This window comes from Myotis myotis, unplaced genomic scaffold, assembly GCF_014108235.1.
Source record: "Myotis myotis isolate mMyoMyo1 unplaced genomic scaffold, mMyoMyo1.p scaffold_m19_p_3, whole genome shotgun sequence".
Lineage (NCBI taxonomy): Eukaryota > Metazoa > Chordata > Mammalia > Chiroptera > Vespertilionidae > Myotis > Myotis myotis.
The window spans coordinates 137432366-137451229 of NW_023416335.1; the positions used below are offsets into that span (position 1 = coordinate 137432366).

An 18864-nucleotide genomic window follows, 5' to 3' on the forward strand; every position below is an offset into this window, starting at 1 on the left:
AGCTGAAGCAATCATTACAGCGGAACAACCAGAACAACCAGTTACTCTGATGCACACTGATCACCAGGGGCAGTCGCTCAACACAGGAGCTTCCCCCTGGTGGTCAGTGCACTCCCACAGGGAGGGTGCCGCTCAGCCAGAAGCCAGGCTCACGGCTGGCGAGCGCAGCGGTGGTCATAGGAGCCTCTCCTGCTTCCGCAGCAATGCTAAGGAGCAAGCAGGCAGAAAGTAAGGAGCGAGGGGTTTCAGACTGCAAGAGGGTGCAGGCCGGGCTGAGGGACGCTCCCGTGCATGAATTTTGTGCACTGGACCTCTAGTCCTATATAATAAAAGCCTAATATGCTAAGTGTCCGACCATTCATTAGATCGTTTGACCAGTTGCTATGATGCACACTGACCACCAGGGGGCAGACGTTCCAACTGGGAGGTTAGCTTGCTGCTGCGGTCTGGCTGATCAGGACTGGTTGAGATGGGCCACACATGCTCAGGACAAATCTGTGAACTGGGTTGGTTTCAGCCCAATCTCTACAGGCCAGGCCGAGGGACCCCACTGGTGCATGAATCTATGCACCAGGTCTCTGGTTATTTAATAACTAATATTTTAGATATTATTTTAAATATTTTAAATTTAACTAGTGTATAATACACATGCTAATGCCTTTTTAAAAAATTTTATTTATAGTTAATATACAATAGTATATTAGCTTCAGATGTACACCCAGTGATTAGGCATTTATATAACCTATGAAGTGATTGCCCTGATAAATTTAGTACCCATCTGACACCATCCTATATAATAAAGAATATGCAAATTGACTGTCACAACCTCGCACAAGATGGCTGCCCCCATGTGGTCATAAGATGGCCACCACAAGATGGCCACCAGGGGAGGCAGTGAGGGGTGACAAGGCCAGCAGGGGAGGGAAGTTGGGGGTGACCGGGCCCACAGGGGAGGGCAATTAGGGGTGACCAGGCCCACAGTGGAGGGCAGTTAGGGGTGACTGGGCAACAGGGGAGGACAGTTGGGGGGACTGGGCCCACTGGTGAGGGAAGTTTGGGGGGACCAGGCCCGCAGGGGAGGGCAGTTGGGGGGACCGGGCCCACAGGGGAGGGCAGTTGGGGGGACCGGGCCCACAGGGGAGGGCAGTTGGGGGGACCGGGCCCACAGGGGAGGGCAGTTGGGGGCAATCGGGCCATCAGGGAAGCAGTTAGGCGTTGATCAGGCTGGCAGGGGAGTGGTTAGGGGTGATCAGACAGAAGCGGTTGGAAGCCAGCAGTCCCGGATTGTGAGAGGGATGTCCAACTGCCATATGATTTCACTTAAATGCAGATTCTAAAAAACAAAATAAATGAATAAGCATTTTTATTCACTTTTTTACTTTTCTTCTTCCTCTTCTTTTTCTCCTGCCCCCCTCCTCCTCTTCCTCCTTCTTTCTTCTCTTCTTTTTCCTTAATAAGACCTTTTAATATGTCTTGTAATACTGTGTTTGATGGTGTTTAGTTCCTTTTTCTTGTCTGGAAAGCTCTTTATCTGTCCTCCAATTCTAGCTTTGCTGAGTAATCTTGATTATAGGTCCTTGCTTTTCATCACTTTGAATATTTTGTGCCAATCCCTTCTGGCCTGCAAAATTTCTGTTGAGATATCAGCTGATAGTCTTATGGGAGCTCCCTTGTAGGTAATTAACTGCTTTCTCTTGAAGCTTTTAAGAGTCTCTCTTTGTATTTGACCATTGGCATTTTAATTATCATGTGACTTGGTGTGGGCCTCTTTGGGTTCATCTTGTTTGGGACTCTCTTCCTGGACTTGTGTGTCTATTTCCTTCACTAGCTTAGGGAAGTTCACAATCTTTATTTTTTCAAATAGGTTTTCAATTCCTTGCTCTCTCTCTCTTCTCCTTCTGGCATCCCCATGATGCAAGTGTTAGTATGCTTGAAGTTGTCCTCAGGCTCCTTAAACTATCCTTATTTTTTTTAAATTCTTCCAAATTGCCAGCTTGATCCTCTGCTTCATCTACTCCACAGTTTATTCCCTCTAATGTATTCTTCATTTCAGTTAGTGCATTCTTCATTTCTGACTGGTTCTTTTTTATGTTTCTAACTTTATTTTAATGTTTACTATCTCTTTGTTGAAGTTTTCCCAAAATTTGTCTACTCTTAAGTGCATTGAGCATTCTTATAACCAGTGTTTTGAACTCTGCATCTGTAGATTACTTGTTTCCATTTTGTTTGGTTCTTTGTAGTTTTGTTCTGTTCTCTCATTTGGGACATGTCTCTTTGTCTCCTCATTTTGGCCAACTCCCTGTGTTTGTTTCTATGTATTAGGTAGAGCTGCTATGTCTCCCAGATTTGGTAGAGTAGCTTTATAGTGGCACAGTCTCTCAGGTCACTTAAACTGGGGACTCCCGGTGCACTCTCCTTTCCTACCCTATGATCCATGCACATCTTTTTATTGTAGTTGAGCCTTGTTTGCTTTCAATGGGGGGTGTTTTACCCCCAAGCCGATTGGCTGTAAGGACTGCCGGTGACTACAGCAGAGGATCTTCTGCACAGAGGCCAACCCCACAGCACAGGACTTGTCTCAGTGGGGTTCAAGTGTCCACTGAGTTCACCCCTTGATTGTGTCACTTGCGGAGGTGGTTGGGTGGTTATGTTTCAACATGGTCTGAAGGCATCCACTGGATGTGCTGGCTCTGGTGCCTCACAGAAGGTGTAAGCAAGGATCAGCTGTAACCGATGCCCTGCTTAGGACTACCAAGCATGAGTTACAAAGTGATCTGCAGATGGATGCTACTTGTGCTGGGCTTGGAGGTGATGGGAGAGGCCAAGCTACAAACGAATGTTGGCTGCCACTACTGCCAGGCATGGGGCTATTTAGCAAGAGATATGGGGCACACTGAGGCCAGATGCTGCTTGTTTGGGGTTTGTAAACCTTTGAGATATTTTAGGAAAGTCTACAGCATGAACCAAGACTGGCCATTTGTATAGAAAAGCCACTGGAAACAGCTCCAGTGGGCCTGTAAGTTGGGTAGAGCAGGGTCTCAGGGAATCCCCAGGTGGGGTGAACAGTGTGAGCCAGGTTGATGGAGACTCAGATCAGATATAGCACTTGTCTTTGGCCCTGGGGCAGGGAAGGGGGAGTTAGGAACAATGGTCTCTGGAAGAAAGCTTCCCCCACAAGCCCTCATTTTAAAGACAGTCAACTCAGTTCCTCCCCTTATGCCCCTGATGCCCCAGTGCTGGAGGTCAGAGGAATGAGTCTAAGTAAGTCCATGTGGGCCCTTTAAGAGGAACACCTAGGACTCCAGGAGCCTTCCATCTCACTCAGCCACAATCCCCGCTGGTTTTCACAGCCAGAAGTTTGGGGTACTTCTCAGCACTGCAACCCTGAGGTGGGGATCCTGGTGTGGGGCTGGAAGCCCTTGCTCCTCAGAGGGGACCTATGAAGCCAGGATATTCCTCTGGGATTTTTAACCATCCCACATGGATGTGGGACCAAACCATTCCAGGTCTCTGCCCATCCTATCAATCTCAACATGGTTTCTTCTTTATATCCATATATCCCCTGAAAGGGAACCTGTGGCACATCACCCAGCTTTAACTCCTAGAATTGTTATTTTGGCCAGTGCTGCAACAGAAGCATTATCCTCCAGTGCCGTCATTTCTTTATTTACTTTTGTACTATGTATGTGCATGCCTAGCTCCATTGAAATTCCAAGCTCATTTAAAGTCAAGTCTCAGCTTTTATTTAACGTCGAATGCCTCCCATGACAACTTTGTATTTTTAAAGCAGTACATAGAAGCATTGCTTTGGAGAAGAATTTTACATTAAAGCAGCGGTTCTAAACCTGTGGGTCGTGACCCTTTTGGCGATCTAACGACCCTTTCACAGGGATCGCCTAAGACCATCCTGCATATCAGATATGTACATTACGATTCATAACAGTAGCAACATTACAGTTATGAAGTAGCAATGAAAATAATTTTATGGTTGGATCACAACATGAGGAACTGTATTTAAAAGGCCAGAAGGTTGAGAACCACTGCATTAAAGGAATGCTACTATAATATCTAAAACCATTAATGTAAAACAAAGGACAAAAAGAAGGAGTAAAATAAAGACCTCAATAAACATCAAGGTTTTATGACAGCAGCACTGTTCTTTACCTGAAACTTTTCGAAGCCTCCTTGTGGGAATTTCCAAGACAAATATATTGTGTTTTCTTCCTGCCCCAAAATTAGCAGGTCTGATGGTGGGTCTGGACCTAGGGCAATGAAATAAGACACAGCAATATTTTTTTTAAAGGTTCTGCCATTATCTTATCTACACTGGACTGATGACCTTGGACTATCACACTATGAAAGAGAGGACAGGATACCTAGGTTTTTCTAGTCAGTTTTAGCACCATCTGATCTCATGCAAGCTGTTTACCCTGAGTCCCAGTCTCCTCATCTTTATAGTGGAAGGAAAAAAAGAATTTTCTAGAAAGCCTTTTTCCACAATAAAATTATATGAACTATGGATTTTCAAAAATATTTTTCTCATAGCAGAATTCAGTGTGCAGTTATTACAATTGGAATTTTTAGCTTAAAATTTTATGGCACTGCATAAAGTAAGAGATGCACCTTTCCCCTTCCTTAAGTTCACAAATTCCTTTTTCCTTTAAACATTTTACCTAAGAAGGTTCTAGAAATTTATTTTTCTAATCAGTAACATGTCTCTACTTATAAATCATATTTCAAATTGAAATGTTGCATTGCTTTCCTTAATTGGAAGAAATGTGATATTAACATTTCATTGGAATCAAATAATTTCATCTCTAAATTCAAATTTTGCATGATATTTTGTCCCTACTTACATACTAATTTAATTTATTAGAATTCAGCTCAAAATTAAACCTGTATTGCTGATTCACAATTCTTTTTATTTCGTTTTTTAGAGGGCATATTGCCTTCCTACTGGAATTAATTTATCACCCCACATTACCATTATATTTTAGCTCTGTTTTGTAAATTTTTTAATATCCCATCTACTTCTAAATGGATTTGAGGTGGCTTTCAAAGACAGGGTGGTACAAAAATTATATATCGTTAAAGACACAAGTGAAATTGTCAGGGAAAACAAAGCCGGAACAACAACCTCTAAAAATATATTATTAAACTGGGTAGAAATGAGGAACTTGAGGTCCAAATAGAATAATGATTTCTAAAAAGTCACAGAGCCAAGAATGGGTAGAGTCAGGCCTTCCAATAACACAGTGACTCTTCTACTGAAACACAGTGGTTATAAGGACAGAATTTAATGGGAAATGTGGGTTCAAATCCCTGTCATCATGTATAAGCTACTGAAATTCTCTAATCCCCACTTTTCTCATTTGAAAAAAAGTTCCTCATTATGATTGATAGAATAAAGGTTGTCATTGAAAATTAAGTGATATAAATCATAAAAATTCTTTGCAAGGTGCTTGACAACGAACAATCATTCAATGTGATGAAAACAACAATGATGACACTGGTGATGGTGATGTTGACAACTATAATGACACACGCAAATCTAAGACGGTTTCACTGATATAAAATAATGAGTTACCATTTTAAAAAGTGAAGCCATTTCTCATTTATTTCTGGTGTGTGTGTGTTTTTAGGATGCTATTTTTGAGAGGCAGCAGTATCATATCAGTTAGCTTAGACCTGGGTTAAATCTCACCTTAAATAATGAATTATGAATGCCTCTGAGCCTTAACCTACATTTTAGATAATCTTGGGAGGGTCAATGTGGTAACTTAAGCACATAGTACCATGTTGATATATAAGTGCTCAAATTTTTTAGTTTCTTTCCCTGGAATTGATTTGACTGCTGCTGCATTTGCCAGAGCTTTCCCTTCCTCCACATGGAAAATTCTGAAATTAAGCCTCCTCTCATTCTCCTAGGGCACTGGTACTTGCGTGCACATTCAGGCAACTATGACCTACAGATGACAGGGTTCTTTGGAACATGTCTGAATATATTCATACATGTAAGTGATGCTAATAAGGTCCGAAGAGACAAATTGAACCCAAATAATGCAATTGAAAACACAGTGCCATCTATTTTTATCATAGTCCAAGGTTTTTGTTTGGCTTTCATAAAATGTTATAGATACAGTCAAAATGTTAGAAAAATATCAAGTATTTCATAATGATAGTGCCCTGGGATTTAGGGCACTTTGAACTTTCACTAAGAACTTTGAATTTCATTTTAGTAACAAGATTTTATACCAAGGCAGGGATGATTATTCTCATTTTCTAAGTGTGGACATAGTAGTTTTGCCCAAGGTCACATAACTAATAAGTGATAGAGGCAGGAATATAACTCAGGCTTTCTCCATATTTCATGCAGTGTTCCTTCTCAAGCATAGTTCCAAATTCATTCATTTTAAGTTAGATATTGGCTTTAAACAAAACTATCCCCCCATGAAAAGTTAATCAAATATAAAGTGAACTCACAAGTGCTAACCATGAGGACAATAGGATGGCTTCTCTTTAATCCCTTGGTAGTTATAATGCTAACTGAAAAGTCAGTCCCTGGAGAAAGGTTATCAAATGTGAATGTCCTACACAGTAAAAAAAAAAAAAAAAAAAAAAAAAGTCACATATTAAGATATTTAGCTCAGAAACATTGGGAAAACGCTATTATCTCACACTACCTGAAGAAATAATGTTATATATGTTTGGTTTTTACTGCCTATCATGGAAACAATGTGCCATGCTTAAGCACAAATGGTTAATTAGAAATCACATCTTCTCACATGGAGAAATTTCATATAAATCAGAGTGTATTTTATACATACAAGCAAGACAATATCCTGAAATAACTCATCATTATCTATTTGCAGAGATAAATTTGGCTCTACACATCAGTTATTCTAATTACATTATAATCCAAAAAGTTTTCTTGCAAAGTTTTCTAATATCAATTTATATTAAACTATTTAGTTTAGGAAATATATATATATATATATATATATATATAATGTTAATTTTGTGTTCCATGTAACTTGACATAATTTCTTTCAATGTTATCATACCTTTTTGTGGAAGGCAGGATTTCTTCTTTTGTTAACCTTTCACTGGATATTGAAATAATGTACCCATCCAGAAGACTTCTGGGTGAAGGCCAGTTAACAGTTACTGCACTTGAGTTTCTGCTATGGTTCATAAATTCAACTGCACTTGGGGCTGTATCATTTAAAGCACACACGTAAGATAACATTTTCTAACATACTAAGCACCTTCTTTAAAACAGCCCTGAAACACTCCCAGGATTTCTTTGATATTCTTCAAACTCTGAGGGTAGCCAAGACATTTCTTTTATTCTTCTTAGTAGAGATGAACAGTTAAAAGTCAAAAGAGGAAAAAAGTCAACAAGAATCATTTTAAACTTTAAAATAAAGCCGATGTGAATCCCACTAGCATTGTACTTAATATTTCCCTTGCCTCTAAAATGTAGGAAGAGATTATATCTTGGTCTTGTACAACCACGACCCTCAGAAATATTTAATGATTTTTAGGACTCATTCTAATTAAATACCAAATAGTGACAAGGTAACCATCTGGAAAGTTAATTGCAATCTAAATATGAAATGCTTCTCTTCTTTCCTGAGAAAAAAAAGTTAAATTAAATAATATATATTTTCTTTCCTCTATAAAATTCTTCCATGTATAAGAACAAAATGTCAAGATATTCTTCTCTATTCCATTCCTTGTTATTACAGTAAAAGAATAGTAGACATGACCAGTTTCTAAATATATATTTATATATAGCATCAGTGTCAAGAATAACTAAAATAGTTATTTCAGCAGACTAGTTGACAATTTTACTTCACCTAGTTGTGAAAATATACATTTTACATATATCCTTCCCAATCATCCTTTATTTCATATGACAACCATGGAATAAGTTACCATCTGCCACTGGGAGTAAGCTGCTAACATGGAAAATGGTACTTCATTGTCTACCTAACTGAACAATGGAGAAATTAAATCCGAAATGGAAAATTTGACCAGACCCAGACAATTAGCCAACCTATTATCTAACAATACATACACACAAAAAAAGGTTGTGCTAATCCATATAAGAAGAAATAGAAAAAGAGACAAGAGAAAACACTGCCAGGCCATAAAGAAAATCTAGGAAAAATGTACTATTTACTAAATGTTCCTTAAAAGCAAGCAAACAAACAAAAAACCCACAAATAAATATTTGAACATTGAATAAGACCGAAAGTGTTTACACGGCTGTACCTGTCTGTATTTCTTTTATGTTAGGAGTGCTGTCTTTAAAACCTTCTTTCTCTGTGCGAATTGAAAAAGTGTACATGGTAGCAGGCTCCAGGTTAGAGAATGTTGCTGCTTCTTGCACTACCTTCTGAACCTAGCAACCCAAAACAATACATTTGCAAGTTTTCATGTAAGAAGGGCTCTACAATCTAAACAAGCAAAAAAGCTTGGGGGTTATTTAATTTCACTACTATCTAATATAAGAATGCAGTAATATTGAATTCAGCATGAAAGGTTCAAGTTTAATTCCTCCAAGAGCCTTTTATAACGTACCATGAAAATGTCAGCACAGTTTATGCATGTGATTTCATAATGCTGAAAATTCCCATCAGCTCGATTCCAGAGAATTTCTATGGAAGAGTCTGTAACTTTGCCCTCATGGATAATTGATGGTGACTCCAAACCTACCAAATACACAAAACACACTTAAATTCTTCTTGGATGTTTTCTAACTGGGTTTTTCTTTTAATTTATCCCTTTAAGAGGGGTGGGGGGGATAGGGAAGCACAATGTGAAAAAAGAAGAGTAAAGTTTATTAATCAACTATCTCTATATACTAACTAAAAATAGTTGTTTACACATACAATGACAGTTTATAAAATATGATAATCAGTCACAATACTCAGAGTCATTGAAATACCATTACAGGCAGCTAATTTTGATGTTGCAGCAAAACTACATTCAAAAGAGAAAGAAGAGATTAAAGCTTTCTGAAACTATTAGCATAAGCTGAAAAGACAACAGAGAGAAAAATATGAAGTCTAGACAAAGTAAAATAATCCTCTTTGTATGAAATATTGGCTGAACCTAGAAACAAATTTTTATCTCCAGAGTTTTTAATGGTTATTTTTCTAATTTAAAGGATCCTATTTAGCATAAAGGCAAAAATTATTGCAAAATAACTGAAAAAACTGACAGTTTTAGACTATCGTATATATTGATATATTTTACTGCTTGTATCACAATATTGACATTTTTAGATAATCAAGCACTAATTATTTTCAAAGACAAGAATTGTCTAAGAGAATGCTACCCATGAGATTTATAATATAAGGAAGAGAGGCAGAGAATACATATATGAAAAGTATATAAAAATTACAAGCAAAAATAAAATATGTACTGAGATTATTATAAATATGTTAAAATACTATTGAAAAAATGTGACTTGTGACATCAGTTTGGGAGTATTTCATGGAAAATTTAAGTTTAAACAGTCGTGGAAGGATTATAATTTGGGAGAAAGAAGAAACTTGGTAGTATAATGATATATGCGAAAAAATTTATAAACAGAAAGAGCAAATCATAAAGCACCTGGACATGGTATAGTCAAAATTGTAATGTTTTTTAAAGTCCATATGATATTTGTATGCCATTTATTACTCTGTACCATTTATTTCTGCACATACTAGATAAATATCTTAGATAAATTACATATATCCCAAATGTCAAAATCAAGATTTGTAGAATTTTTGAGTGACTTAAAAAAAGATGAGTCTAAATCAATATGAACCTCATAATGTAAGTATTGGTATGAACAAATGTAACATGTTTTCATTGTAAATATTCAGAGGTAGGGAAAATATGCATTAGTTCATTCCAGACGAATGGCAGCACAAGGGAGAGCAAACACACTTGATGTTACACTCTGAGAGACACTTTCAAAAAATGTAACTTAGTCCTCACAATCTGCCTAAAATTACTCACATTCCTCACTTTTGGATTCAGCCATGGAAAGTTCTGATTACAAGCACATTTTTGATAATGGGTAGATTCAAAATTTTATGGCCTCAATTTTATGCAAGGTTAACTCTAGGCAATAAAAGATTGGGATCAGTAATAAGGTGTTTGCAATTATTTTACAAGATCTTTAAAAACTATTGCATTACCGTGGGCATGGCCTACTAATTTGAAATGGTACACAAACCAAAATCAAGATAAAGCTTACGCAAGTCCTAAAATACTTACATGTTTTTACTGCAGGCACATAATATACATCACTTAATTTAGTCCCACTGATGATGGAAACAAAGAAATTATATTCTGTGCCTGGGGTTAAGTTGTCAACGGTTATTTTATTGTCATGTTTTAAAGGCCTGGTTACATTTGGCCCTCCTTCAGTTACAATCTGTATGCCATCAAACACTCCAATATCAGGTGTTTGAACAAATAAGATTACAGAGGTACTATAACTTTCATAAGGAATAATAATTTGTACTGGTTTGGGCTCTGAAAGGTAAAAAGAGAGATTTATAATTAGTAGGTTTCTTCAAATTTTCAAGTATATTTCTCTGTATTTTGTCTGGCATGTCCTAGAATATGTAAAAATATTAAATGTCTATGCATTAGACTTATGTTTCCTATGTCAGCATTAGACAGAGAAACAAGGTGGATCTTTTGATAGACTCTATGTACAAGTATACTGGAAGTACATAATTAACTTTTACCTTTTGATTTGCAGCAATAGTATCAAAAACATAATTAGAGATTTTGCAAGTGGTTATCTTTCTTATTTATTTATTAAGTAATACTTCTGAGAACCTATATACTACAACGAGTACTCAAATAAAATAAATAAGGCCAGGTTTCTGCATTCAGAGTTCCCAATCTCAGAAGTAGATGCACATACCACTAACTAGAAACCCAAGTGGTCAAAGTGTTACTGACGTTGGGTAGAAATAGAGAGGAAACCTCAGGGAAATTTCCAGACAGATTTTATTAAGCTTATGCTTGAGCACAAGGAAGGCAGCACAGAGGAAAGTCCTGGGAACTGGCTGGGGGCTGGCTCTGCTTGGCTGCTTTTATAAGCTGGAAAGAAGGCAGGCTTGTGTGAAAAAAAAAAAAATTGGCTTTTTAGACAGAAGCAGGCTTGTGGAGTTTTCCATTTCAGCATCAGGTGACTTCCCTTTGCAGCTGGGTTGCCTCCTAACTATGTTCTCACCATGCTGTGAGGGCAAGGTGATGGACTACTCATCATCACCACCCCAGTTAGAAAGGAGATGAAGTCAGCTACCTCTGTTTTTGAGTAGGGAATGGAGCAGTGGTAACTTTCTTGACTCCAGTTTATCTGGCATTCCTTCTGGCCATCTGGTCTTAGCTTGGCTTCCTGACCACCTAGATTCTCTCTCTCCCGGGCCCAAGTCCCTATCCTGTGTCAAGAGCTGAGCTGATGACATGAACAAAAAGCTGTTGAGAGGAGAGGAAGAAATATCAATTGTAGCAGAGATAATTGGGGAAGGCTTTCCAGCATCAGTGAGGTTTTATCTGAGCCTTAAAGGACAGTACAAGTTTACCAGAAAGAGTGTGTGTGAGGGGGAAGAAGTAGAAAGAAGGAAATCCCAGGCAAAGGGAATACATGAGCCCGGTGTGGAAACCCAAAAGGCATCATCATGTGTTGGGAGTGTCCAGTTCTTTATGCTCTTTATTAGCAGAGCATCTTGGCAAGTTACTTAGTCCTTCTGTGGTTTGGTTTCCTCATCCCTAAAACGGGAAGGAGACTGGTATCTACTTTGCAGGGTCATTGTGATGATTAAGTGAGAGGCTGTATTTATAGATAAAGTGCTTAGAGCTGTGCAGACACACATTTAAGCTGGTGAAAGCATGTGGTGTGTGAGAGGAGAGGGGACAAGGCATGGGAGGGCCACTTCTGTGGCCGGACACTGTCTGTGAGAGGCTTCGCATACCAGGCCACAGATGTCCGTCAGTATCCTGCAGGCACGGGGATTTGAGCAGACATTTCATTTCATTTTTAGGAACACAGTTCTGGCACCTGCCTGGAGGACATTTTACACTCTCCCTGACCTCTATTAAATAGCTTTCTTTCACCTCAGCCTCCCACTGTGCTATTTAGAGCAGATTTGAAATTTCATACAAATTCTATTCACATTTTTCCTCAAGTCAATTTTAATCTCAATTCTATCTGTGGATTATTGGGATAACATCCGGTATATCCCTAGATTTGTCCCAAGTAGATATCTTCTGAAATATCTATTCTGAAAAAAAGTCCTTTTGTCCTCCACAGAATAATTAGATGGCCTTTTCAGTTCTACTGGTGACATCTGGATTCAGGCAATGGAAATTATTCTAAGTCACTGTTAAATATTCAATAATGAGATTCTGCTACTTCACATAGAACCAGTAATGTGTAAAGTATTTAGGCACATACCTATAATTAGCATTCCAGAGCATGGAAATCTGTGCAATAGCCATCAACTTATTCAGCTGGAACATATAAATTTCTTGCCTCTTCTATTCTTGGGGTTATGAGAAAATATTCAATACACTAAACATAAAAAAATTTCCATATGGTATACTACTGGGTTTCAAGGCGCTTTTATACATGGTTTTTCTTTTCCAGCTATATTATCTTAACTTTTCCCTTTTGGTCCATAACTAATTTTTTTTTGTAGATTTCCTCTTTACATTCCTTCCGGTTCTCTTCTGTTGCAAAGCTCCTGCAGTAAATATGGCTAGGATGACATCCCACAAGTACCCAGTCCATCTGAATCCGTGGGCCATGATCTGTGAAAGCTTCTTGAGCAGGAATTAATAATCTGGGATTAGAAATGGGTGACCAGTGTAGTCATGGAAACAATTCATTTCCATTTTCCTGGGTGCCAAAGACATTTTCTAAGGAGAGACACGGCTTTAAATAGTCATTGACTAGTTTAAGTTCTAAAGATATATTGAGCCTGGCCAGTGTGGCTCAGTGGTTGTGCATTGACCCATGAACCAGGATTCCTGATCAGGGCATGTGCCTGTGTTATGGGCTCACTTCCCAGTAGGGGGTCTACAGGAGGCAACCAATCAATGAGTATCTCTCATCATTAATGTTTCTATTCCTGTCTTCCTCTCACATTCTCTCCCTGAAATCAATTTAAACAAACAACAAATAAAATAAAATAAAATAAAATAAAATAAAATAAAATAAAATAAAATAAAGGTATATAGCAGGGGTGGGCAATCCCTGGCACGCGTGCCAAACATGGCACGCCAGTAACTTTCGCTGGCACGTGAAACCCTCTCTTATAATCTTCCATTTACAATTTTTTTCTTAATATCGACTTTTTTATTTTTCAGATAAATTCAGTGTAGGTGCATCTTAGATAAATAAATAATTTTACATAACATGTATACATTAAAAAATAAATGTATTTTTCATCATCATATACTGTGTTTTTGTCACTCGAATGAATTTTATTATTTCTTTAAGGCTCTTCACATACGTACACCTTAAGAGATCTCAACTGGGCATGTTCTCAAAAAATTAGGGTTGGCACGCAGATGAATTTTGAGTCAGAGATTTTGCTGGTTTTGGCACGCACTCACAAAAAGGTTGCCCACCCCTGCTATATAGAGTCAGTGACATTCTCTCCAGTTGGAAAATGTGAGATTTTCCATCAGTTTCAGTTGCCCGGAGAAATGGAGCCAATGGCCTTACTGAGTGACACATTACACCTGAGGGCTCACCAAGGCTGGAAATGTGTAGAACAGGGCAAAGTTCTTCCTTCTCTTCAAAATTCTATCCTGAACCTCTGCAAGCTCAAGCTGGATAAGATTTCACTTAAAAAAAAAAATAGAAAGGTATTGACATAATCTGGGCATTTGTGATGGGTCTCCACCACCCTTACTGTGACCTCTATCCTTACCCATTTTACTTCAAAAGCTCTTTCAGAAGAAGGGGTAGCACTGGGGGCTGTGTGAGGTTTATTTTAATATGAGAGAAAATTAACTAGGCCAAATCAAAGGCTATTACTACAGACAAGGTAGAATTGGGTCTCAGGGACACCCAACTATCTTAAAATTTATTTTTCTATACCAAGAGGTAAAAAGAAAACACAAACACCAGCTCTCCTATAGCTCTCGTTGCGTCAAGAAAACTGTGTATAGTGCATTCCTCCAACCAGGAGGGACTGCATGGAAAGCAGGAACAGCTTTTCTTCCCACTAAGGATGGCCACAGCCCCTCAGTGCCACACTCCACTCCTACGGAAAAATACAACCCACCACAGCAAATACCCCCATAGTGCGTGCTTCATGTCTGAGCCCTTAAATTATATGAACTCCATAAATTAGATACGATTCTTATCTTTCTCATTTTAGAGAGAAGGAAACTGAGGATCAAAAAGTTTGAATGACTTCCCCAAGGATGTCAACTGGTAATTGTGGAGCTGGATTTCTGACCCAGGCAATCCAGTTCCAAGTCTGTGCTGGTGAGACTGCCTTTTCCTAAAGGGCATATTTATGTTTCAAGGTCCATAATAATAAATGGAAATCAAGCTTTGCTCGTTATTTTCAGAATAAGAGAGAGAGAGAGAAAGAGAGAGAGAGAGAAACAGAGAGAGAGAGAAACAGAGAGAGAGAGAGAAAATACCCCTCTATGCTTGATTGCCTCAAAGTGTATAGAAGAGAGTAAAACAGGACATAGTAAATAATAGTTATCAACTAATACTAGTTGAATAAATGCATGGAAAGCATTAATTCTACCTATGTACCTTGGAATAGGTTAATATTTATTTTATCTTCTTGAGACAAGTATAAATGATGAATGATAAATAATCTGATGATTATGAAGCTTAAGAACTGAATAGATAGGCCAATAGGATTATAAGAAATAGAACACTCGAAAGAACTAGAGATAATTCACCAGAAGGAAAGAAACCATAGGACCCCAGGCCTGTTTGGCTCAGTGGATAGAGCGTCGGCCTGTGCACTGAAGAGTCCCGGGTTTGATTCCAGTCAAGGGCACATGCCTGGGTTGCGGGCTCAATCCCCAGTTAAGAGTGTGCAGGAGGCAGCTGATCAATGATTCTGATCATTGATGTTTCTATCTCTCCTTCTTCCTTCCTCTCTAAAATCAATAAAAATATATTTTTTAAAAAAAGATACCATAGGAACCAGGAGTACATAACAGCTGTTCCCAAACATTTGATGATCTTTCATGTGAATCTGGGAGTAGATTTGCTCTGTGATGCCCTGGAGAACACATGTGACCCCACAATACAGGAAAATTATAGTCATGAATTACAAAATGATCAGGCACTACACTGGGAACTGTATATCAGATTGGCAAGAAGATCTCTGCCCTACCTTCAAACACCAACATTCTATTATTCTTCCTAAAATTTATAGATGTTAATCCATGTTTCAGCTTCCATGTCGGATAGCAGTTTTATAAATAATGCTCAAATTAAACAAAATCAAGAACTGTGCTTATGCCTGAAGCTACAGAGCTGAAAACTTTACAAAATAGATCATTATCTAGAAAATGTGGCAAAAATTTTATATTTTAGATGGAAGACTGATTAAACTATGCTAATTTCCATAGAAACAAAAAAGAATATGACTTTAGAGCTGGAAGCCAATTTTAAAATGTATTCAATGGCCTAATTTTTTTTTTAGAATGAAAACTTAAGCACCGAGACAAAATGGAAACACTCTATCCTCATACTTCTAATAATGGTAGATCTAAGACTAGAGTTCATGTCCCATCTATGCAGTTTAATTTTAGTACTTCCATTCTGCCAATAAATCCTAGGCATGAAATAATTGCTTTCAACAATATCTCTTCCTTAGTATTCGTTATCATAACTTTCTTATGATAATTAACTTTAGGTAGACTTTCTCAGAAATTAAAGAAAGAGTCATACATGAGTTTAATTTTAGTCTTTGGAGGATAAAACAGGGAGATTCAATGTTGGTTGAGTGTAGACACTGCTGGTACATAATTTTTTGAACCAATTCACTTTTCCACCAGGCTGCCCTTACTGATAGCCAAAACGCCTGTGAGGTCCCATGATCTTCCCTACCTCAGAGTCACCACTATCCACCCAAATTACTCATGTCAAAACCCTAAGTATCTCTCTTCCTTTATTCACCACAAGCACTCCAGCATCAAAGCCTGGACCACCTACTTCCATAATATGAAATCTACCTGTCCTTCCCCAACTTGTCCACAATAATCTTTTGTCTACACTCTACAGCCTCTTACACAGTTTCCTTGCCCTTTTACATATCATTCTTTGCACACAGCCACAGGTAAATGTTTGTAACGTAGGTCACACTGTCACTCTCCTGCATAAAACTCTCAATGGCTTCCCCTCACCTCAGAAGTAACTCAAAGCATATGCTAGGTGATCTGACCTTTGAGTACCTCTCCAATGTCATTTCTCAACACCTTTCTCCCTATCCATTAGACACCACGCATTGTGGCCTTGTTTTTAGATGTACCAAAGCTCTTCCTGTTTCACATCCTTTGTGCTAGCTGTGTACCTAAAGTGCCCTTCCTCCAACTCCACTCTGGCTCCTCCTTTACATCTCCATTCAAATGTAACTCCTTCTATTACAGCCTGTTTACAATAGAACCCTCCATCCCTCTTCAATTACTCTCTATTATATCACTTTGCATTTTCCTCTCCTAATGTTTATCATAATATAAATATGTATAAATATTATTTAATCATATATTTTTTTACTTTTTAACTGTCTTTCCTTAATAGATTTTTTCAATGATTACTAATTTAGTAAACTTATTTAAGAAAGGACATAAAAATTATTGTTGGCTTAATCCTAAACCTTTTATATACTGTCAATATTTCCTTCCAGTGTGCTACTGTATATCTGTTGATAATAATTGCAAACACTTACATAGCTATGTGTCAGGCACTGTTCTAAGCCCTTACATTTACTACATCAGCTATTCTCAGGAAATCCCATTATTTTCTCTTGTTTTATAAGTATCAAAATTAAGGCATTTACAGGTTGAGTAAATGCCTCAAATTCTATACTTGCCCAGGGTTATTCAAAGAGTTGAACCCAGATTCAAGCCTAGATAGTATGGCATTAGGACCAGGTTCCTAATCATAAACAATCGTAAACAATGCTGCCTTATACAAGCAGGGAGAATTGTCAGAATAAAAGGAATAAAAATGACTCCAGCCGTGACTGGTTTGGCTCAGTGGACAGAGCGTCGGCCTGCAGACTCAAGGGTCCCAGGTTCAATTCCAGTCAAGGGCATGTACCTTGGTTGTGGGCACTTACCCAGTGGGGAGTGTGCAGGAGGCAGCTGATCAATGTTTCTCTCTCATCTATGTTTCTAGCTCTCTATATCTATCCCTTCCTCTCTGTAAAAAATCAATAAAATATATTTAAAAAATGACTCTAGTTCCTGAGGCTACCATTAGACAAAGCACACTAAAAATCTACTTAAAACCTGCTACCAGCGGGGTCTATAGAGAATATTTTATAGGACCCCAAGATCAGAAAATATCTGTTAAGGATATAATGATCATCATAATTTGATGAACAAGAATAGATCCAGAGACAAATGGCAGGGGAAGGGGGCAGGGGGTGGGTGGGTTAGAGAGCAACCAAAGGACTTGTATGCATGCATACTAGCATAACCAATGGACACAGACCCTGGGGTGGTGGGGGCTTGCCGGGGGTGGGAATGGCTGGAGTGGCGGGGAGGGGTCAAGCGGGGGAAAAGGAGACATATAAAATTTTAGATATTGAATAAATAAAAAATAAATATTTAAAAAGTTTAAAGAATAAAACAAAGCAATAATCAAGGTCTTCTATAGATCAGGCTTTGTGTGTATGTATCAGGCTTTACTTTAAGTAAACTAGCATACCTTAAATAAAGCTACCTGCCTTTATGTGCAATTAAAAACAAAAAAGAATAAATGAGAAGTATTTGGTTCTCACTTAGAGTTTGTTGAATAGTTACCAGCTCACTCAAATTCCCATTCATCACTGTTGCCATTCCAATGTCATAAGTCATTCCAGGGATTAAATTATCAATCTTGAATCTATTAGCATCCTTTACAAAAAAAGTCATGACTTCTCTTTTATCTGGTATGGATTCAATTTGTATGTAGACCTGATGGCCATCTTGTGGGGATTCCCACTGAAGAATTATACTGTCCTCCCCCACGTCCTCAGGGTTAGCATAAACTTTCCGTGGTGGATTTATACCTTAGAGAAACAGAGAAATAGATACACATATCTTAGTTTACTGTTAGCAGCACTCATTCTATTGAGTAAAAATATCTCAGTTCAATATTAATTAGTATTTAAAGTAATTTAAACAAATCCTATGTCACCATATCTTGAAAAATAACTGACTTTTGGAGAAAAATGTATTTCGCTATTACTATGTAAGATTTACTAATTATGATTAAGCTCAAACATTACACACCAAGGGAAAGTAGACAGTACTTTCCAAGTTCTTCAGATTTTTAAGAGTTTTATTGAAATTATTCAGCCTTTTATCCAATATACATAGACACCTACTAAGTACCAGGCATTCTCCTAGCACGTAGAGCACATCAATAAAAAATAATCAAGGTCACTGCCTTATAGAGTTCATATTCTAATGAGTGAAAATGGTCAATAACTATATATATATATATATTAGAGGTTTGGTGCATGAAATCCGGGACCCCTCGGGGGATGTCTGACTGCCAGGGATTGGGCCTAAACTAGCAGTTGGGCATCCCTCTCATCTCACAATCCGGGACCACTGGCTCCTAACTGCTCACCTGCCTGCCTG

The 18864-nt window shown here is 38.1% G+C and overlaps 1 protein-coding gene across 1 annotated transcript in view; it reads right to left on the reverse strand.

Annotated features, from left to right (window-relative positions):
* The window catches only part of PTPRQ (protein tyrosine phosphatase receptor type Q), a 246130-nt gene extending 227893 nt beyond the window's left edge, over window positions 1-18237 (reverse strand). Inside the window, exons 1-7 of the mRNA XM_036300643.1 lie at window positions 18018-18237; window positions 10282-10542; window positions 8590-8720; window positions 8281-8410; window positions 7065-7215; window positions 6484-6590; window positions 4165-4262 (exon numbers count right to left, since the gene is read on the reverse strand). Coding sequence (XP_036156536.1) covers window positions 4165-4262; window positions 6484-6590; window positions 7065-7215; window positions 8281-8410; window positions 8590-8720; window positions 10282-10542; window positions 18018-18150 — 1011 coding nt within the window. The 5' untranslated portion in view covers window positions 18151-18237. The remainder of the gene's footprint in view (window positions 1-4164; window positions 4263-6483; window positions 6591-7064; window positions 7216-8280; window positions 8411-8589; window positions 8721-10281; window positions 10543-18017) is intronic.
* Between the last annotated feature and the right edge of the window lie 627 nt (window positions 18238-18864).